Here is a 23038-nt window from a genome sequence, read left to right as displayed (position 1 = left end):
ACTGCCAGTCTGACCGAGGGGAAAATGTCTTCCTTACCCCACATATAGTGAATAAACTAGAACCTGAGCATGTGAGCAAGAACCAACCATGGCCATCCCCAGTGTGTCAGAGAGGAGATGAAACAAAACAACCAGAATACATTTGTATGGGTAGAATTCCTTCTTGAACCCTGCAGGTGGCTAGCTGAAACCCTGAAGCATAAGCTTTTAGAAACGTAAGATATAAACCAGAAGTGAGCCTCAGAACTGCTGAGCGCTGCCCACTACCATCATAAGCAACCCCATCATACAAGCATACTCAGAAATTTCCCTTCCCATTATATCATGCAAACGTTCTATAAATGATGATTTCTTTTTCCTTACAGTGTCTTCAACCCAAAAGTGCATTTTACAGTACATTAAACTCATTTTCTAAAATGGATAAACTAACAGACTGTGAACTCCTTAGGGCAGGGATTATTTTTCTCTTGTGTGTTTGTGCAGTACCTAGCACAGTGCACCCTGATCCTTATTCGGAACTTCTAGATGCTGCTGTAATACAAATACTGGTAGAATGTTTTTCCCCAAAGGAAGAATGTTCAAGCCCAGTTGTGCTGAGGAGGACAGATAGGTCATCACAGGATGATCCATATTGGATCTGCATATGAATGGCATCGTAAAGGTAATTGAGCTATAAAGTTATATATTCTCGTAGGGTTCTGAGGATGCCTGCACTGCATCAGGGAGTGAGTCTCCTAGCCTGGGTCCACAGATTGGTGGTAGCAGGGTTTGGGCTAGTGGACTGAAAATATCAGGGTAAACTATGCTTTCACATTGCTGCTTGGGCTGGAACGGGCTCTCAAGTCCATCATCTCACCAAGCTTCAGAGTCTGTGGACCAAGGGTAGGAGGCTTGCTTCCAGGTCAACATAGACATACCTTAGTTACCTTATTTACTACTGGTGATGAGATGTATATATCCTCACTCAGGTATACATGAGGTGATTTACCTCGCCAGGTTGTGATGTATCTTGTCTTGCAATAGAAGTTCATTAGTTTCATTTGTTGCACTTGTGAAGAGCAGAATAAAGGCTTTCAGGCTATGGTATACTTTTACCTCTAGAGGTGGAAAGGAGTGGTATTCAGCTCTTGTTCTCCATTGAATTACTGTGCTTGTATTTAGTGATCAGTTCAGTAGAGAACTATCTAGAATGCTTAAAGGCAACATCAAGCTAGGGCTGTGAAACAAGTACTATAAACGCTTCAGTTACTTGCATTTCAAGCTAATCTACTTAAACTTTCCAACCGTATACTTTCACCGCAGCCCAGTTTATAGTTGTTGGGAAATATTCTTTGTTGGCTCTCAATGGATACCAAGTGAGTCCCTAAACCAATAGGGAGTTGGAGTCTTACTAAGGCATCACAACAGGAAACAATTGAAACAGTCTCTAATTTAGTCTCACTGGTTCTAATTTACTGATTTTAAACTAACATCTAAAAGAATCTCAAACTGTTCCTTTGTTTGCCTCTACTTTGTTAGTTTAAAATGTATAATGCAGTGGCCTTGAGTGAGTTACAGTATGGCTTGATGGCTTTATTTAAAACTCTATAAATATGGGTCAAAGACCTGCTTCCTCTCTAGTGAAGGACCCTATTTGTGTGACGTACCAGATCAAGGTCCCCGGAAAACACTAACTTCGTCGTCTTCTTGAATGATTGGGGAGGAGACTTAGCATGACACTTCCAGCTATACGCCCCTGAGAGCGTTGCCAGTTTGGTGGCGCGGGTGTATCTTAGATAAAATTGTTACCCAAGCTTCATTATGTCATTCCTTTGAGAGTCATGCTACTTTTATATTTGTCTGGAAGACAAGTCATGAAAGTTGGACTGACTAATAGATAAGAATCTGTCTTGTGCAATGGCAAAGCTTGGTGATGTATCATTTTCTGAATCCCTTAGGATACTGAAGGTGGAGGTTTTGCATGTGCTTCATCTTAAGAGCTGCTCTGCAGCAAAGCTCAAATATTAAGCCACAGATCTAATCTCTGCACTGTACTCCCTTCCCTCAGTGGTACAAGTCAGTGAATAAAAGGCAGTCCATCCCCACTGCAAGTGTGATTTCTAGAGCTCGGTGTAAAGCTCACCTGCCAAGTATTTGCAGGGAAGGGGGCGTACTCCTCTGTTTGAATAGAGGCAGAAACTTGTAAGCTGAGGCCTAAATATCAGAAAATGCCCAAAGCAGGAAAAAAAAGTCTCTGCACTGGCCTAATGTTAACCTTCCTTCAGGGTCTGAACAGTGCAGTAGTTTGTCACTTCAGAACCAGCTGTTCCCCCGACTTGAAGCAAACTTCCACACTTAGGCATGTGGTAGTTACAGTAACATATCCAAAAATCTGAAATGGAGGTCTTGTGCATACTGTCACTAAGTCTATTAGCTGTTACTTGTCAGGCATTTAGGATTTCTTTAAATTTATTCCAATTAGTACATTAACTTATTTGTATGTTACGATAAAGACTGCGTAATGGCATTGCCATTAGAGATCTGTTGATGACTTACGTTTCAATAGTTCATAACATGCAGTAAATTTTCTGAAGATTGACAGTGGCAAAGAAACATTGCTTCAAACTTGAACTCCAGCATTGTAGATCAACTTTATTTTGTAATGCCTCTAATACTTCAAATCCCATGCTGAAAATTGAAATGAATTGTTGATGCAGATGCAAGGAGCAGCAGCTCTAGAGCTATACTAATCATATTAAGATCATATGCTGGATTCTCACTTTACATCCCAAACCGGTCTTCAGACAAAACGCCAGCACAGCTAACAGGAAGCCAGTGATCTGACTACAGAATGTTAGGCCGTAGAGTAGACTATAGCTACAGCGCTCTGCATATTGTGGAGGCTTGCAACACGTCAGGTGAAGATGGAAGTGTTCAGCAAGCAGCTTGCTTTACATATTCAGTGTCTCAAATACAGCTGAACATGAAGCATTTGTTTGGCCTAAGACCTGTATAGTAAATGTTGCACTAGTATCTAGTATAGGTACTGTCTAGGAAGGAGTATGGCAGAAAGAGATCTAGGGGTCATAGTAGACCATACGCTAAATATGAGTGTGATACTGTTGCAAAAAAAAGCAAACATGATTCTGAGATGCATTAACAGGTGTGTTGTAAACAAGACACGAGAAGTCATTCTTCCGCTTTACTCTGCGCTGGTTAGGCCTCAACTGGAGTATTGTGTCCAGTTCTGGACACCACATTTCAAGAAAGATATTGTTGCAGGCAAAGAGGGTGCCTGAGACAAGCAACAGTGGTTCATTGGCCCAGAGTGCAAAGCGCAATGAACCACACACCAGGGTGCAGAAGCAAGCAAAGTTTGAGATCTTCAAAGCGGTGCAAGGAGACGAACGCCCAAATCATGCACACCTACGCAAGCAGCTTTTTTCCCTTTTTATATGTTTTTTTCTCCCCTCCCCCCCCATGTAGCACTTACGTAAGTGCAGGTGCATTAAGTAATCTTGGCCGCAGCAGCTCGTTAGTAAGTTTTCCTTCTGCAAGTTATCTTGTCCTTCTGCTAAAGGTGCACAGGTCTTATCACCACTGCTTTAGACCGTTTTAGCTATGCTGCAACTGATACTTACTGTTAACATTTAATTTCACAGCTGCTAGCTTTCTAGATCAAGTAGAGTTCAACATGGAGGAGCTTTGGTTCACTGAGGGCCTAGATTTATGCCTAGTGACACCAACAACTCCTCCTTTGAAAATACTCAACAAACTTTTGGCTGAGTTTTCTCATACTTTGAGGACAAAAGTGATTAAGCTCTAGGGAGCTGGGGTCATTAATGAGGGAGTATAGCGGGATTTCCTGGGGAATGGGAGGTACAAATTCTGTGTAGGAGTGCTTACAGCAAGCAAACAAAAGAAGAGTAACGATACACAACACCACACCAGTGAGCAGGAGGCGAACAATGCCTCCCCCTAGTCCCCCCAGGTTGGGGAACCAGTCCCAGAGGGAATCGGAAATAGTAGGTTCCCCTTTTTAGGCCTTCCACTGTTCAAAAGCCTGTTTGGCTGACAGGATGTGCTTGTTAATATCCTGTGCGTTTTCTGGGACATAAGTACAGCATTCATCCCCTATAAGGGCGCACACCCTGCCCTGGGAAACCACACTTCCATCCAGGAAGTGTCCACGTATGTCTCCATGATCACAGATCAGATGGTATTTCTGATGCGTCTGTAAGGGCAGTGGGCCAGGTCTGGTACTCAAGATCACTCCAAATGGCCATCAGCTGGTCATTCAGGAAATCCCGAATTCCTAAACATACTAGATCCCACTGCAATGCCTTCCCAGCCTCAGTGATATTCAATACCATCTTTCCTTGGTGTAGTACTATAGTAGACCTGTTATTTAACTATTCTCAGATACTTTCAAAAGGCATCGACATTAATAGCATAGGAGGGGGGGGTTACATCATTAGTCACTCTCCAGGACACAGGGTGCAGCCTGTAGAATAAACCCCAAGCTCCAATCAATACCACATTCCCAAGCACGGGTCCCACAAGTGTCCTCCCGCCAGTATATAATTCTTTGTTTCTTCACCAGGGTCAGTTCTTAATATCCTTTCTAATCAGGATTCCTGGACATGGCAATTTTGAGTGTTCCTTCTTCTTCCCGAAACAGTCGTGGTTCAGCATTCTACAGGGGAGGTTACCAGCACATCACCCTCTAATGGTTTTGATTCTTCTAGAAAAATTCAAAGGCACAGTAGATCTGTCAGTGGACAAGGGAGAGGTTACTAGCACTTCACCTTGTACTTTTTCCCTACTGTCCAGAAGGCACAGTGGAGCTAGAAGGAGAATAGGCTAATCATCAGTAGGAGAATTCTCCTGAGGTGGAGGGGTCTTTTTGCAGTGAGAATCGTGGGTCCAAGCAGTCAGTCTTTGGCACTTCATAGCGGTGTTGGTAGTCAGCAGGGCTTAATAAGGGCCTTTTCAGCATGGAGCCAAAGCAGTCTTTCGTTGGTTGGACCTTTACATCAATCCAGTTTCCTGGTTCCAAGTGCAGGGCTGCTAGGTCTTCGGTAGCGCTTCCTTACCTGTGAGAAAGAAACTTAACACATTTCATTAGTGCCTGGCAGTGTTTTGCAAATCTTATAGCTGCGTGGGCAAATTCAAGCCCTCCTTTTCCTGGTTGTTAGCCAAGTCTTAACTGTTAGCAGTGTCCTTGAATGGAGTCAGTCTTATCTATAGCCTGAGCTTGCTAGCTAATTATTTTTTTCCATTAACTCATTCTGTTTTTTTGTCCTTTTTCCCTTCTTGGCATCTTTTAACCTGCAAAGGAAACTTCCACTTTTCACTTATACACCTTTTCCCAACAATGAACACGATAACATTGTCATTGTACAGTACATTAGTTTTACTATTCAATATATGCCACACATACCTTTTACTAAAATAACTTTATTACAGAACTTTGGAGCAACAAGCTAGAACAAGCACACCCACTTTGAGGAGTTCATTCAATTCAACCTCTAGTCCAATAGCCTTCCACCATCCCCAGCCCTCTGGCTAGAAATCTGAGGTAGCCAGAAAGATCCCATGTACAATATGGGGAGTGGGTTAACTTTCATGGTCCTTTGCTTCCAAAGACTGTGGTATGCAAATTTTTAACAACATTTTGCAATTAACAATTTGGCCAATGAAGTTTCTTTTTCTTAATTAAGGAAATGCATTAGACTTCAGTATATCACATTCTCCTGATTTATCCAAACACTTTATATTCCAAGTTGAACAAGACAAGTATCTGTATTTTAATTTAACCTTTTTGTTTGATTTTCAACTAGACTATTCTATAAAAATATTAAATGCAGCAATTCCGGCCACAAGACAAACACCACAAGACAGAACATAGAACACAAACATAATTCCTATTGTGCCAGTAAATGCATGGTACGTTGAATGCTGTTCAGCTGGCATCAGTTTTCTCTAGTTATCTGAAAGAAAAAAAAACCCAGAGGTCTACCTCTTCTAGGCAGACAATCATCATTTACCCTTGTTGACTTCAGGCAAAACAGAGGAATTGCCCCATATTTTCTTGTATTTGTTTCATAGGCAGCCCAGGTTTTCAATTACATAACACTGTATACATTCTTCAGCTAATTTAACTAAATTGTTCTAGCCAAACCAAATGATTGCAATCCAATAATTGATTTGCCTAAATTTTATTTACAAACATTTCACAGACACCAAGAACTTTCTTCTTTAGCATTTTTACAAAGTTAACTGCTGTTCCCTCCAGCAACTACAGAGTTAACTTCTCACTCTCCCTTAAATCACTTGCTTGTCTCCCAGCAATTTTATCAACCTAACTCACCATTCCAAATAAGTCCTGGGGATTTGAAATCCCCATGCTTACACTTACTGACTCCTTCTTTCCACTGCTCCCTTAAAGTTTTCCAATCTGTTTTCCAATCTCTCTGTCTGTTGTCTGCCCGCCTGGGCCCGATCCTGCTTTTCTTGCTGAACCGTCCCTTCCATGGGCACCAACTTGTTCCACTACCAGTTTAGCTAGGAGGGTGGGCTTCTCAACTAGCTCCCACCCCTCCTGGTCTCTTCCCTTAAACATTCTTACTCACAAGACTACCCGAGTCCTCCCTCGTGAGGCTGTCACCTGGACAAAAAACACATGGCCCATTGGGCAAAGGCCATTTACTTAACATATAATCCAAACCTGTTTAGAGGGTTTACCCAGAGACCCATCCATCTGTCTGCTGATACTTAAATAGAAAGAGAATTACACAGAGCAGAGGAACTTACAGTCTAAGCCAGGCTTTCCCACTTCTGTACACTGACCGCTACAGGGGACAGGACAGAAGGATCTCAATTTGACTTCAGAGCTTTCTCGCAGCATGGCTTCCACTCTGAGGAATTATGAATGAGAGGTTCAGTTCCGCCACACTCCTAATGCCCAAATGAACAGAGCAGAAAAACAGTAAACCGGTTAAACAGAACAGAACCAGATAGTGTTTCCTTATCCTATTAGGGCTCACTTTTAATCATGCAGTTTTCAACATATAACACCAACAGTACCAAGCAAAGCAAACATAAAATAACAAGGGTAAAACAAATAGATGGTGTAAATTCTGCAGGGCTTCCCCCTTCTTAATTGCTCACCAAACCGTGACAAATTTCTGTTACCAGTCTATCCCTCATGTCAGGTGATCAGGCTGACACTACAGGATCATTGGGGGAAGATAAAGAAAACATACCATATAACTGAATTTTTTAAAGCTCCATTAATAAAATAATAAAACGACAGAGTGTTGGGAATGCTCCCACATCACTCAGGAAAACATTAATGCCCGAAGCCCCTTTCATACTCTCACACGTACGTCCAGACTGGCCACTTCCATATATAATATTCAGAGAAGGGGGAGAGGTGGACGGGAGATTATCCTGTATACAGCTTGTCCAGAATTTCCAACATGCTTCCGCTCTTGGGAGGGCTGTTCTTTTACGCCCTGGAATCTCCTGCAGCGTCTCTTTTAGAGATTCCAGTCCAGGTCGGCTGCCTGTGGCTTCTTGGGTGTCACCAAGCCACACTGGCTCCGGGGTCACAAAGGCACGCTGTGGATCTTACTGGACAATTGAGCTTTGCAAATGTAATCTCAGTTCTGTAATTATATTGCCTTTGGTTCGCCTGTCAATTTTCCTTTTTCCACAGCCAGCTGGGGCTGAAAGCAGTTTTTCTTTGTATTTAGCATAGTCTGCATTGATTCTTGACCTTGAACGCAGAGCAACTTTCTTTTTATCCCTGGGCCAGCTGAATTTCAAATTAACCTGTTCCTTTCCTCAATAGACAAATTTGCTCATGCTGTGTCAGGGCTTTTTGGTGATTAAATGCTCCTTTTAGATGTATGATCTTATCTAGATTGAAGTACCTTCTAGTGGGCATTGTTTAAATGGATTTTCACGTGTGTAAATATTCCAATTCTCTAAATACCTGCAGGTTGATGAACCATAATGTACATACATGTAATATGCGGGCTACCCTTAGGGGGCGACGTGGAATGTTTAGACTGTCCGCCCACCCATTTTCCACTTACACACACAGGGAGGGTGCCCTGTCCGGGCTAGCGGCTCATAAACTAAGGATTTTTCCCTACAAGGTACTCACACCAGAGAGGCTAACGAGGATGGCCACGACCCTCCTACACCTCCCTTCAGCAAAGAGCGTTGGCTAGTCTCTGAGAGATGGCACCGCTTACTCTGATTGCATCCAGTGAGATGATCAGACTGTCAGTAGCCCACACGGAAAGGAAAGGGGAAGGGAAGATGAGTGCACACACTCCTAGACCCAAGTAGCTTCCTCACTGAACGATGCCAGGCCGAGTCAGCCACTATGGGTCGGACGTCCTGAAGATCCACTAGTTACCGGGCTTGCGTTAGAGTAGTCCTGATCACGAGCTTTTGCTTCACAGGGTACTCTAGGTGTCTTCCGGTAACAGTCACTCACACTGGCCCCAGTACCATTCTGCATCTGATCTTGCTTTTTAGCTACAACAGGGAGAGAGTGCCCTAGGACATAGGGTCTCGCCTTTCTAGACAGGTCCCTCCTTTGTCCCTGCACTATCTCTAACCTGCTTTTGAATCCTTGCACTCTGCCAGACAGGGGGAAGAACAGGAGTTACGGTGGGGGATTTTTTTTTTACAAGAGCTCTCCATACAAACAGCTTCAGAAGCTACCCGTATCGCTGACAAAACAGGAGTAATTGGAGGATCATGTTATAATTAAGTGATCCTTCCGGTGGCCACCTTTCTGGTCCTCTAGTTGATATTGAGGCCAGTCTACTGTACAGAACTTTTCAGTTTATGCTTAGTCATCGGATCCGAACCAAACACCTTCCAATTCACTAGAATGCATTCTAGGGGTGTGCATCATGCCCTCCCCACTTTACCCTGTCTCTGCCCCATGCCGCAGGAAGACACTGGGCATCCCCAGGTCCTAACAAAGTCCAGACAACTGGACTGTTCCTACCTTATCCAGGGGACCGGTTCCTCACCGTCGCCCACAACTGCTTCTCCACTACTCGAGTGTGCTGCACCCGTTGTGCCCTCCGGGGTCGGTCGAACTGCGTCTCCGCGTGGCCCCCGGTGAAGTCACTGGTGTGCACTGGGCATTGGTCGTTGCCGCGGATCCGTTGATCACCAGGAGGATCTGGGCAAGGCTAATTTTAGCCTCAAGCCCACCAGGGACCCAAAACTGTAGCAGGCACCGAGGGTGCCCGAGGCAAGCAACAATGGTTTGTTGCCCAGAGTGCGAAGCGCCAATGAACACACACCAGGGTAGAGAAGCAAGCATAGTTTATTTGAGATCTCAAAGCAGTGCAAGGAGACGAACGCCTCAAATCATGCACACCTACACAAGCGGCTTTTCCCTTTTTATGTTTCTCCCCCCCCCCCCCTCCTCCCCCTGTAGCAGTTACGTAAGTGCAGGTGCATTAAGTAATCTTGGCCGCAGCTCGTAAGTAAGTTTTCCTTCTGCAAGTTATCTTGTCCTTCTGCTAAAGGTGCACAGGCCTTATCACCACTGCTTTAGACTGGTTTTGGCTGTGCTGCAACTGATAACTTACTGTTACACATTTAATTTCACAGCTGCTAGCTTTCTAGATCAAGTAGAGTTCAACATGGAGGAGATTTGGTTCACTGAGGCCTAGGTTTATGCCTAGTGACACCAACAATGTGGAGAAATTGGAGAGGGTTTAGAGAAGAGCAGCAAGAATGATTAAAGGTCTTGAGAACATGACCTATGAAGGAAGGCTGAAGGAATTGGGTTTATTTAGTTTGGAAAAGAGAAGACGGAGAGGGGACATAATAGCAGTTTTCAGGTATCTTAAAGGGTGTCATCAGGAGGAGGGGGAACTTGTTCACCTTAGCCTTTAATGGTAGAACAAGAAGCAATGGGCTTAAACTGCAGCAAGGGAGACTTAGGTTGGACATTAGGAAAAAGTTCCTAACTGTCAGGGTAGTTAAACACTGGAATAAATTGCCTAGGGAGGTTGTGGAATCTCCATTTGTGGAGATATTTAAGAGTAGGTTAGATAAATGTCTATTAGGGATGGTCTAGACAGTATTTGGTCCTGCCATGAGGGCAGGGGACTGGACTTGATGACCTCTCGAGGTCCCTTCCAGTCCTAGAGTCTATGAATCTATAGCCAGCAAGCCTTATATTAGGCAAAGATCTAAATAGTTTATGCTCAGATACTTAAGGTATAACATTCTTGATAAAGAATATCCTATGGCCCAAGGACATTGTAAGAAAGAGTTGAAGAGAACGGATCCCAAACTGCTTGCCTACAAGTTTTTGGATAACTGTCTCTTTGTGTTACAGTGAGACATGTTAGTTGGCTTAAATTCATTCATTCCAACGGTGACTGCTAACTATCCCACTTTAAACAAAGTAGGTAAGATTAAACTTTACCCCTGTGGAACTCTCGTGTAAAATACTATCGTGGTATTACAAATAACTAGGGCCCTACCAAATTCATGGTCCATTTTGGTCAATTTCATGGTCATAAGATATAAAATAATTTTCATGATTTCAGCTTTTTAAATCTGAAATTTCAGTGTTGTAATTATAGGAGTTGGGCAGGGGGGGTGTCCGCAAGGGTATAGTGGTAGGGTTGTGGTACTGCTAACCTTACTTCTGTGCTGCTGCAGGCGGTGGCATTGCCTTCAGAGCTGGGATCCTGGCCAGCAGCCACTGATTAGGCAGAGCTGCTGCCAGCAGCAGCACAGAAGTAAAGATGGCATGGTATGGTATTGTCACCCTTAGTTCTGCGCTGCTGCTTGCAGAAGTGGGCTTTCAGTCAGCAGCCACCACTCTCCAGCTGCCCAGCTCTGAAGGCAGCAGCGAAGAAGTATGGATGGCATAGTATGGTGTTCCTAATCTTAAGTCAGCAGCAGTACAGAAGTAGCTCCTGATCTTTTATGCTTTTACCCTATACCCCTGATTTCATGGGGGAGACCAGAATTTCTCAAATGGGGGGGGGGGGTCCTGACCCAAAAGGGAGTTGCAGGGGGTCACAGGGTTATTTTAGGGGGAATCATAGTATTGCAACCCTAACTTCTGCACTGCCTTCAGAGCTGGGTGGCTAGAGAGCAGCAGCCTTTTTTTTTTTTTTTTACCCGCAAAAGCTTATGCCCAAATAAGTCTGTTTAGTCTTTAAGGTGCCACCGGACTCCTCATTGTTTTTGTGGATACAGACTAACCTGGTTACCCCTCTGATACTTGCAAAATGTGAATTTCCTTTTGATGCCTTTTCTGATCGGGAAATGGCAAGCAAAGAAAACTGTTGTGTTTTTTCTCTAGTTCTTTGAGCAGCTGCACAGACAGGTGAGATTGGACCAGAAATTGAAACTGCGGGCTACTTCCCGTGCTCTCCGTAGATTTATTTTCTCTTTCAGTTCTGGTTTAGTAAAAACCTGTACTGGAATATTGTAGTTTGTTTTAGAGAAGCTTGTTGACTAACTGGATATGCACTTATAGTAAACGAGAGTGATCTTTCAGGAGACCTTACTGAAGTACTAGATGTCTAATGAGTGTGGTATTAATGGGCACTGAAAACAAACACTACCGTTTGACTCAAGTCAGCATACTGTGCTTGCTGTCCTCAAAGTGACAGCATTCATCAGACTATACAGTTGACACATTATGCAGCATCCAAACTCCTGCCTCAAGACTTAAACCCTAGGTCAGACATTGCAGAATATGTCACCTGCAATGCATTATAGGTTAAGGAAGTGAACTTGCCAATTAAAACTACTTTTCTGTTCTAGACTAAACAAATTTCACTCAACTTCAATATGAAGTAAAGGCATTGAGTTACAGATGCCATATTTTGTTGATGAGATTCTGCCCAGTGCAGGAGTTGTTATGATGCTGAGCATGCCGAATAACCTTTAATGCTTCTAAAGTACTTAGTCTTGGAAGGAAGCAGCCTACCTGGCTGGATTTATCCCAGTGCTACAGATGGGGGTAAAAGATAAAAATTAAGAGTCTGCAGCTTGCTTTCACTCTGAGACATATAAACCTGCAAGCTTTGGGACATAATCAAGCCTCTAACTAAGGAGGTGTAACTAAGAAATTCCTGGGCAGGCTATTCATAATGCTTTCTTGCAGGGCTTTCCACACCTTTTTCCTGTAGCAGCTGGTACTGGCCTTCCCTTCCACTTCTTCATGAAGGCTTAAAAGTTGCCTCAACCGAATGTATGAAGCTTGTATGGAGGGTTCCGTGCCTACTTTAAATGCAACCTATTTTGTGCTAACTTTTTTACTCCACATCTGCCTGCAAGATACGTGTTTCTCAGCCTACATAGATTCATGGAAGTATGTTTAAAGCCAGGCAAGCAGAATTCTGTTGGACTGGGTCCTAAAAAAAAAAAATGGTTGTGGTCACTGAGCAGCCTGTGAGAGTTGTGCTTCTGAATGCCTGGCCTATGAACTGAACTACTTACTGTTCTTCCAATAGAAAGGATACTCTAGCGAAAGATTTGTGAACAGTTTTTTTTTTTCGTCTTTGTTCATCAAGGAAGCTGTAATTCTTGCAGATGACTTCTTCAGAAGCTAGAAATTAATAGAATATTTTTTGACATTCTCCCATACAAGCTTTAACGGAAGAATGGAATCCGTACAAGAGCTGTTAAAATTTCCTTTTGAGGGACTTGGGGAAGGGGGAAAGGACACTAGAAACAAATGGAATCTTCTGTCTACAGATGAATTAACCTGTTCTGTGCTCCAGGGTTATAGAATTTTACTTAACATGACTGTGCTGATTTTATTATACAATTCTATATTATAAGCTTATAGCATTAAATATATGTGCACCATCTGTTCAGTAGGCAGATATTATACTAATGGATGGCAGTAATAGCTACATGAATGCTTGTTAATGGGATGCATTGTACTGTACCTAGTAGAGTGGGCAACTTTCCCTCAAAGTAGTTCTAATGCTAAATAAAGTTGCTGACCATTGCTTGACATGAAATCTTGGTTTATGGAAATACTTGGTTATGGAAATACTATGAAAACAGCTAGGTTATTTTTACCTTGCTGTAAAGTAGCAATACTGTCTGGCCAGTTTCTTCAGGATTTGCCATTGGATGCATAGACTGTGCAGCCTGCAATTCAACAGTGAGTGACAGGCACAGGTCAATAAACCTATCTCCCCTTGGGAAGCTCCAGTTGTACCCAGGGGGGTAGTGGAACTCCCTAGGTGAAGAAAATGCCCCCAGAAAAACAGATGAGCCAGAATCCTGTTGGCCAACAGTATCCACACTCCTGAGACCACTCCCATTTAGAAAAGGTACAGTTGCAAACACAGTAAGGCCGGTGCTTCTTTCAACTTGAAGTGGTGTTCTGTCTAGAAGTTGCACAAGTCTACACCAATCGTCTTAATGGTCGCTTGTCCTGGTGGGAAGGACCCAGGTGATGTCCACGCAGCCCTATTTAGGGGTGGCCTGTTTGCCTCAATTTGGGGAAGGCCCTAGAAAAGATGGGCTAAGAGAGCTCCCATCTAGCTTCTTCTTTCCTGGCTCTAAATTGATCGTTGCTTGTTGGAATGTTCACACTATATTAACCATACTTGAACTGAAAGGCCACGAACTTTGGAAAACAGCCATAACTGATAGAGAACTGCATATACTGGATGCTGATGTTGCAATCCTCAGTGAGAGGAGATTTTTGGAAACTGGATCACTAAATAGAAGTACCACTAAATAGAAGTACCACTACCACTTCTGCTGAAAATGAGCCAGTGAGCTACAATGTGGGATTTGCTGTCAAGAAGTCTGTCCCCAGTGCATGTACCCTCCAATATTTATCAGTGAGAGGAACATGCAGCTGGATGTTGAATATAGGGCTCTGGAGCTTGAATCTTCTGTCCATCTACAGACCAACACTTGACTACTCCAAACAGCATGAAGCTGAGTTCTAGTCTCAACTGGAACAAATCAAGAATGTCCCCATAAGGAGCAGACTCACTGGTTGGTGATTTCAGTGCCCATTAGGGTAAGGACTGGGAGTATTGGGGTCACATCATTGAGGCTATCTGTGCCATGTTGGCCAGTGAAAATGGCCAGCGCGTTCTTTAGCTTTGTGCCTCTTGTGAGCTGATGGTCTTGAATACGTGTTTTGTTGGCAGCACTGGCAGCAAGGTCACGTGGAGGAACCCCAGCTCAGGACACTGGTATCAGATTGACCTCTTCATGATCAATCACTGAGCATGCAGTGTATCACCAATGTTTCTATCAATGTATAGTGCTGATTGCGACACTTTTAGGGCCATGCCCTAATTACATCTTAAAAAGATCCATCATGTGAAGCCAAAAGTCAAACTTTGCCTCAGTATTACTAACACGAAGGACTCTGATGCTTGTGCGGAGTTTCAGTGTGCACTTGAGTGTTTCTGAAAATGAGCAACTTGATTCCCCTGATTCTGATACCTTGTGGGAAAATTTTAAGGAAGACGCCTGCTACTGCCAAGGATCTCTTTGGGACAACAAAGAAAAAACAACCTGACTAGTTCGAATGTCTGCTGCTCCCACTCATAGAAAAGAAAAAGCAAGCTTGCCTAACTTTACTTCAACAACCAAGTTGAACTCTTATGTTCAAAGAGGCTAAGACAATGGTCCAGAAAGCCACCAGATAATGTTCCCAAAGTATTGGCAAGTCCTGTACAAAAAGATTCAGACCTACTTTGACAGAGGGGACCTTCATGGTACGTATGATGACCACATGCCTCCTTTTGAGTCCAATTTGTAAAAAGGCATCAAACCTGAAAGTGAAAGACGATACTATCCTGACTGACGGGCAAGAACAACTGGACCAATGGACTGAGCATTACAAAGAACTCTATTCAGAGGATACCATTATCTCTGATTACTGCCTTAGCTGCCATCCCCCAGCTTCCAGCAACACAGGAGCTGTATCAAACATCAACTTTTGAAGTGGAGAAAGCTATTAAAGAGATACCTCTGGAGCTTCTAAAGGCACGAGGAAGAGCTTGCAAGCAACTTCCCTGTGCCTGCCGGGAAGAAAGCCATATTAATTGAATCAAAGACTGATGGCAGCTTGTTCAACATCGGATGACTTTAGAGCAAAAGGTGTGTCACCCAGCTCACTAATTGGGATCTGCTCTTAGCAGATGCTGCTGCATTCATCTCTGACTCACCTGATGAATTGCAGATCCTGATGAAGTTTATTTCGCTGAACTTGATACATGCAGAGATCAAGATCAAGAAAACAGTTGTCATGTCATTGGGCACCAATATCCCACCTAAAATCTGCATCTGTAATGAAGCTCTGGACAATGTGGATCACGTCTGCTATCTTGGCTCAACTTTAACCAGCTCACTTAGCCTCGATAGAGAACTTGATGCAAAGCCTCTGTCACTTTTAGCAAAGTTACTTCACATGTTTAGAACAACAAGCTGCTAGCCCTGAACACTGCCACTCGTGTGTGGGTTTTTCTCCCACACCATTGACTAACTTCGTGGTGTTTCCTTTCATCTGTCAAGATGTTGGATGGCTATAGTAAAGTAGCAATGAGATTAAATCTTCAGATAGGCAACTGTACTGAAAGTAAGAACTAAGTACTGTCTTGACAAAATGGTACTTCATTTAACATCTCCCTTACATGCTGGATTTTGCAACTGTCCTCTTTAGCAATTAATTCAAAGCAGCCATTTCTCCCTATTAGAAGTACTTATTCTCTGCAGTTCCTTGGGGAGGGCGCAGCTATAGTGAAAAATTTAATGGTTTGCTTTGTAGGAAGAAACTGTTGCCAGGGATGTTGTGTATTGTGGTCACAAGGGTTTAAAACAATGACTTTCTCTTTAGTTATTCTGCTGAAAACATTTTTGGTTTAAACCAATCTTACTCGGTCCTGCAAAGTAGAATTGATTTAAGCAGACTGAAGAAGAATCCTTAAATACTGGCTAATGGTTAGGATGGTAACTGGATGATAGTGAAACTTGTGGGAAGGGTGGTAGTGGAAAAGCTAGGAAACAAGGTTGTTCAGAATTAAAGTGAAACAATCTTATGTAGCCCACAAGGCAAATTATAAAATGCTGAAACTCAAGTTAGAAATGAATCACCTGACTGATACTTGTGACTTGCCTAAACAAGTCCTATCCTGTAAAACAAATTTGTACCCTAGTTTTGCTTTAGAGCAAGGACTGGCAGCCTTTCAGAAGTGCTGTGCCGTGTCTTCATTTATTCACTCTAAGGTTTTGTGTGCCAGTAATGTGTTAATGTTTTTAGAAGGTCTCTTTCTATAAGTCTGTAATATATAACTAAACAATTGTTGTATGTAAAGTAAATAAGGTTTATAAAATGTTTAAGAAGCTTCATTTAAAATTAAATTAAAACGCAGAGCCCCCTGGACCAGTGGCTGGGACCCAGGCAGTGTGAGTGCCATGAAAATCAGCTGGTGTGCTGCCTTCAGCATATGTGCCATAGGTTGCCTACCGCTGCATTAGAGACTCAGACTAGTGACGTAGTGTAGAATAGTTCCTTTGGAAACTTCATCTCAGGCAGGAGGCTGTGCTGATGTACACTTAACTATACAGTGCTGTACAAATGAGTCACAACCTAAAAGAGCCTACAACCTAAAGGCACAAGTGGAAAATGTAGTGTAGTCTAATGGCTGAAATGCTTGATGGAATAGGAGTGTATTTAGAAGCATCTTGGATGAGGGAAGGAAGACCAACTATAACTTTCCAAGCATAAGAGGCATATTGAAATAGCAGGGAGTGCAAGAGACATAAGAGAGCAGTCATGAAAGGGCTGGGTGGAGGATAAGGAGCCTAGGAATTGAGGTATTGGAGTGGGGTGGAGTTGTGCAGAGCCTTGAATGCAAGGATGAAAAGCTTTCAGCTGAATAGGGAATTGCTGAAGCTCTTGATTATTGGAGGGGATCGATCTCCTTTCTCTTAGTTTAAGGGCAGATTTGGCAGCAGCTAGCTTTTTAGGGTTTGGAATTTGTCATTTCTCACCTTAGCACATCTTCATAGGTACTGGTTGCCTGTCCTACTATCTGTCACTATAGCCATCAGAGTATCACCTGAACTTGATTGTGCTAAAATGGTTAGCAATGAAACTGTAAACATCATTCAATGGTTAGATGTGACTTATCACCTTTATGAGATGTTGGCTTAACTACATGTAGACTTGGGTAAATATCTTCAACTTTGGATTGGTTTCACATTTTGAAGCCATCTTTTGAAATGTCTTTTGGCTTCTTTAAAATGAAACTTTAGTTTGTGCTACCAAAAGGGGAAATTATGCACCAATCTATCTGGACACATAATCCTCCATAATGCAGGGCCCTGAACACATTGCACTGTATGACTTCAAAACTTGATCATTTGATTAATTTGGCTAGGTTCTACGGAAGTGACCCATGTTAAGGAGGAGTGCTCACCTGTGCTCTGAAGGAGGCAGTTTCAGATGTAAGGGGCAGCATTGAAGAAGGCACAGATGACCTAAAGAGAGCAATGAAAAGAGTCGAGTTGAGCAAAATTCAAAGAGCCCAGTGATCAAAATAAAAGTAGGAACCTTGTGCATTGTAGCAAGCAGTGTGGTCTTGTGACCTTCAGAAAAAACTTAGACATTGCAGTTTCAGGCAGCTTTTGTCTGACAAACAGAATATTACTGCTTATAAATTTGCTGTACCTGATGTGCTGTCAAAGAACAATTTAACAAATATATTGAGGCTGTTTAAGCTTGCCTTGCTTAAAGCATCCCACGACATTCTGAATATACTTAATAAATGAGGTCTGAGTTGTATTTCATAGTTTTTAGGTGATTGGCTTCTTGCTGTCTAAGCCAGTAGAGTACACCTTTTAATCTGAAGATTAAGCCTTACTCCTTCCTGTGGATAATGCTATTAGAGACTCTTTAGATCAGAGGTCCCAAAACTGTGGGGCACGCCCCCCTAGGGGAGCACAGAAGAAAGTTTTTTAGGGTAGGACTTGGCAGGGGCCAGGCCATCCCCCCTGGGGGGTGGGGCAGGAGCACCATCCAGCTCTGTTCCAGTCCTAGCTGCAGCTCCATGCCTAGCTATGGCTTCCGCTCCCGCCCCTAGCCTTAGCCCCAGATTGCAGCCTGGCTGTGGCTTCCGCTCCTGCCCTGGGTCTCTGCCCCAGCTGCAGCCCCCTCCCCCAGTCCTGCCCCCAGCTTCGGCCCCTCCTTATCGCTGTCCATGCCACCCTACCCCCAGGAGCTGTAGCCCTGCTCCTGGCCTCTGCTCCCGGGGAGGTAGAGGAGGGCACAGTCATGGGTTAGGGGGGCATGACCCTGAAAAGTTTGGGGACCACTGCTTTAGATAGTAGCAAGTAGGGTAAAGGGCACTCTGGGATGAAGTGAAGCACAGTGTAGAGGGGGAAAGGGTCATAAGGGCAAGGAGGAGGAGGAAAAACTTAACCAGAAGATGACTACACACACAGAGCCATCCACAATCCTGTATAGGAAAGTGTGGGGAGTAGGTGTGAAACCTAAAAGGGAAGGGTACAGTCTAGCAAAACAAGGAACATCTCTAAAAGTATCAGGTTGATGTTACAGTAGAGAGCTGTTTTTCATTCTTGAAGGAACTATGGAGTGTGGTTTGGGCGCAATGGGGCTTTGGGGGCCAGAGGTGAATGGCTTGAGTAAACTTTTGAAGCCCTGGCCATCACCTTCAAAAAATGGGTCGTATTCTCTGGGTGCTCAATTGAGGCCTTCGTAGTCTCACATTTGCAAAATGCTGAGCATGCTCTGAAAACTAGGTATTGACAATATGCAGAATGGCTAGTAAGATTTTTGTGTTACATAACAACCTGTCAGGTGAGAAGCATCTGGAATAATGAAATGGAACTTCCCTGACCTACTCTCACAGTACCTCAGAACTACGAGAGAAGTCTCACTCAGGACCTTTTTTCTAAGCCACTTAAATGACAAAAACAGTTTCAGCGATAATGCAAATCTGAACTATCAATGGCTTGAAAAATCAGCAACTTAAACCTCCACTGGCAGGGTGTCTTACAGTCAAAATTTTCTTAGTCACTTTTAATTGCTAGTTGCAACAATCTACAAATTTATAAAGTAAAAATAGTTTCAGAATTATGCTGTAAAAAAGCCATTGGCTTCTCTGGACATACCTTAACTCCTGAAAGACCTCTTGCAGTATAAATAGAATTAGTAAATTTACCCAAGTTGTCCACTCATTCATCTGTCACTTAAACTGTATCTTTCTTTAGGCTGAGGTTGGTCTCATGCTCTGCATTTCAGAGTTCAGTAGTAAAGTCAACATACAACACACTTTTTTGTAACTGCAGAGGTCTTTCTATATGATCAGTCAGATGAGCAAAGGTGAGTTTGCAATAGTTTGTTTAAAAATCGACTCTTTACAGTCTCTATCAGAGTTGCTGTGGACCTGTGTGTGAATCTATATTGTAGGCATCCAGTTGCCTTTATACATTGGTTCAATAATGGGTAAATGCAGTGCAGAAGTACAGGGCAACTGAATTGTAGAAGGCGCATAACTCTGTAACCAGGAGATAGAATGACACAAGCCTGGTGTTACAAGTTGATCATTATCTTTGGCTATGACCTCGTGAACCATGTTTAAAGCAGTTTTAACTTGGCTGCTTTATTTATCTGTCCTAAGTAATATTACAGGACAATTTAGCTACTTAATGAGTCAGGTTATGGAAAGATGCAGGCAAGATCTTGTCTTGTGGCAATATGCTATTGGAGAGATTGGATAGCTTAGAGAAATGAGAGAGCTTTCACATCTGAGACAGGTCGCAAGAGTCGTCTGATTATAGTGGACACTGACCCATTTCACAAACCTACTACAGCCAATACTATTTCAGCAGAGACCTGAGTCTGGAAGAAGGCTTTTACTTTTGCAGAGGTAAACTTAAAGTTGAGGCAGGATAGTCTGGGAGAAATCTGCACTATTGCAACCTGTACCTGTTTGTTTATCCAAAAACAAGGCCTCTGGTTTCCAGTGCCATGTAAAAGAGCTCCTTTGGCCAACGTAAGCTAACACTGCAGATAGAAGAAGGAACTATATCTACAAAAGGAAGTACCAGTTTATACATATACATCAGATTTCTTGTAAGACCATGATTCATAACTAATCTTTAATGCTAAATATTAATGCACAGTAGCATGAAGATTCTTTCAAACCTTCAGTCACACTGAAATCCTCGTGCTGTGTACAGGTCTGGACACACGCCACTCCCACTTTTCTGAGTTGAGTACTGTTGAAATTGTGCAATATGAGATGCCAGTTTTGTTTCTCGGGAGGCTCAGAGGCTGTGCAAGTTCTTCCAGCTGCCATCTTATTGATCTAGGAAGCTGAAGCGTAGCTTTTCTGTGTATGTTGAAAGCCAGTCCCTTTGGAGTTGACACCCTCTGTTCATGTTGCCCAATTGAGTGTTTTTACACAGCTTAGGAAAAATACCTATTCCAGAGTGATGCAGTGAGGTCCGCACAGCTGGAATACTAAGGCCCATCACAAAAAGTGCTTGCATGGTTTTTTCTTTTAGAGCTCTGTATAACAAGACATTGAGTTACTTCATATGTTCATGTGGCTTAACGTAAGCAAAGCACTTTTCCTCTCTGGTTTAGCTTCATGCACGATACTTGCTCACTGGACATTCATTCTTGTGACTGAAACATTTTCTGAATAGGCCTGGGGGAATGAGTGTGAAATCATGGTTGGAAATGAGCATTAATAAGCCTTCGTACAAAAATTAGTTCAATCACCTATATTTTTTGGCACTTCAACTATAAAATTCTCTCCTTATCTGAGGACAAGAGTAAGTTGTTTTGGTTTTTTGTTTTTTAAAATAGCCGTGTACTGTAAACAATGCCAGTCATGCATATACATGGCTCTGTGCTTAAACATTTTCTCTCCTTGTTGTGACAAGATCTAATACAAACTCTGTTCTATTCAGTCAGGTCAATTCAGTGAAGACATGATCCCTACAGTGGGCTTCAACATGAGGAAAGTTACTAAGGGTAATGTGACGATAAAGGTACGTCAAGAACATTTTGCTCTTTGTGGGGACAAAAAGCATTAGTTTTTAAAGGGATGCTCTTGGATTAGGTCACAGCCTGAGTTCATTTCAGACAGACTTGAGAACTAAATTCACCTTTCATAAGTCCAGCTTTGTTTTGTAATACTAGCAGGCAACCCCCCAACACCCCCCCCCCCAAAAAAAACCCCCACCCACAACCAGACAAGCCTGTTTTGCCTGTTGGTTCTTTGTCACTAGCATAATGCTGCTTGTCTAAGTTGCAAACACTGCAGGGGAATTTCAGTTTTTCTTCCTGAAGCATTTAAAAATGCAAGGAATAATCAAACCAGAACCTTCTGTTAAACTTCTTCATGCTTGAGAGCACCGCTGTGTTAAAATGGAATTTTCAACTGGCATGTTCTGTTATAACTTTATTCAACTCTTTTCCAGTGGATCAGTAGGAATAACTCTCTTTCTTAATGTGCTTGCATAGATAAAAGTTTAAATGCTGGCTTTTCTCCACGCAGCATTCAACTCTGTATTAAATGAGAAATATGCCGAAGTTACATGATGAGCACCCCACTATGTTACTGTTATGTTTGTTTTCTTGCATCTAGGATACCTTAGCATATGTGGCTCACCTTTTTAAGGTTTTATCCGCACTCCGGAGGGTCACTTCTGTTTTTGCTGGATACTGTCTAGAAATGATAGAATTCTAATCAGCCCTAGTCTTTCAATTTATAGATAACAGCATCAACATGCTTATTATGAAAGGCCATGGTTATATCAAAAGCGGTACACGCCAGAGATTGTATGGGCCATACAACACGTTTATGTACTAAGGCTCTCTGCTCATGACTAATGTCCAGTGAGACTTCCCAAACTTAAATGAATATTTGTCTACAACCTTTCCCACTTCCCTTACCCATGCCACTGCTAAGGTACCTAGAGTAAAGCTGTAACTTCTAAAATTAAAATGACTTCTAGTTTTGGGCAAGGATGTGTTGCTTTTATATAATTAACAAATTATAGTGTCTCCTGTCCATCTACAGTACTGTAAAACACACCGTCAACTAACGAGAAGCTCTGAAATTACCTTCTAGTAAATGTTATGTCAACTCGATGGAGCAGAAATCCAAGGATACTAGACTCACTTGGACTAACATGGCTCCCAGCTTTCAGAGGGTTAGGGCTTCTACCAGCCTCTTGATATCATGTCCTGATCATATTCCCTCACCTCTAGTAACATCAAGTATATAGCATAAGGCTGAAATATTTTTTGCCCATAAGTGTGTGTGGCTTATGATCCGTCACATGTACACGTAGCTTATTGCAGAAACATAAAGGTTTTCTAGCTAGTATCTTTTTTTTTACCCAATGCTGACAACTGACTAATGGCACTTAATACATTCTGACTTACAATCCTGACCTGTCCTTCCACTCTACTTCCTGGTGCTCTGACTCCTCCCCGTGACCTTCTTTCTTAAGAAACATGCTTCGAAGCAGGTTTTTTCAGTTGTGGCTAATTCTTCAAATGATCCACAACCTTATACCACAAGTCATGCTGGCTGCTTATACTGCAGGAAGTGAACTTAACAGGTCTGTTTTATGGCATTGATCCACTACCATGACACCTTAAAACTCATTCAGGAAATGCAGGAGTTAACCTTAAATCAGAACACTGTATTGCAAAGACCAATTTTGCCCTCGAATTTATGCAAACATCATTGTACAGATTCATGGATGAAGTGGCCCCTGTTTGAAGGTATACATCAGGGGTGGGCAACCTACAGCCCATAGGCTGCATGTGGCCAGTCAGGGTAATGTGGTGGGCTGCCAGATAATTTGTTTACATTTGCATGGCCACCCACAGCAACCAGTGGCCGCAGTTTCCCATTCCTTGCCAGTGGGAGCTGCGGGAAGCGGCGTGGACCTGTCCGTCGCTTTCCCCAGCTCCCATTGGCCGGGAACAGCGAACCGCGGCCATGCA

At 42.9% G+C, this 23038-nt stretch overlaps 1 protein-coding gene and 1 long non-coding RNA gene across 3 annotated transcripts in view; one reads left to right on the top strand and one right to left on the bottom strand.

The window, feature by feature from the left end:
* The window catches only part of ARL8B (ADP ribosylation factor like GTPase 8B), a 40664-nt gene that overhangs the window by 6776 nt on the left and 10850 nt on the right, over positions 1 to 23038 (top strand). Inside the window, exon 2 of the mRNA XM_030570600.1 lies at positions 20986 to 21066. Within this exon, the coding sequence (XP_030426460.1) occupies positions 20986 to 21066 (81 nt within the window). The remainder of the gene's footprint in view (positions 1 to 20985; positions 21067 to 23038) is intronic.
* The window catches only part of LOC115655305, a 28067-nt gene continuing 25143 nt past the window's right edge, over positions 20115 to 23038 (bottom strand). The window contains exons 4-6 of one of the 2 annotated variants that reach the window (XR_004001362.1): positions 21690 to 21746; positions 21402 to 21584; positions 20115 to 20720 (exon numbers count right to left, since the gene is read on the bottom strand). This is a non-coding gene — a long non-coding RNA (uncharacterized LOC115655305). Of the gene's footprint in view, positions 20721 to 21075; positions 21585 to 21689; positions 21747 to 23038 lie in introns of those variants that run through there. The other variant, XR_004001361.1, reaches the window with a different exon arrangement.

This window comes from Gopherus evgoodei, chromosome 7 (assembly GCF_007399415.2).
Source record: "Gopherus evgoodei ecotype Sinaloan lineage chromosome 7, rGopEvg1_v1.p, whole genome shotgun sequence".
NCBI classification, from domain to species: domain Eukaryota; kingdom Metazoa; phylum Chordata; order Testudines; family Testudinidae; genus Gopherus; species Gopherus evgoodei.
This window is presented reverse-complemented; position numbering and strand designations above follow the sequence as displayed.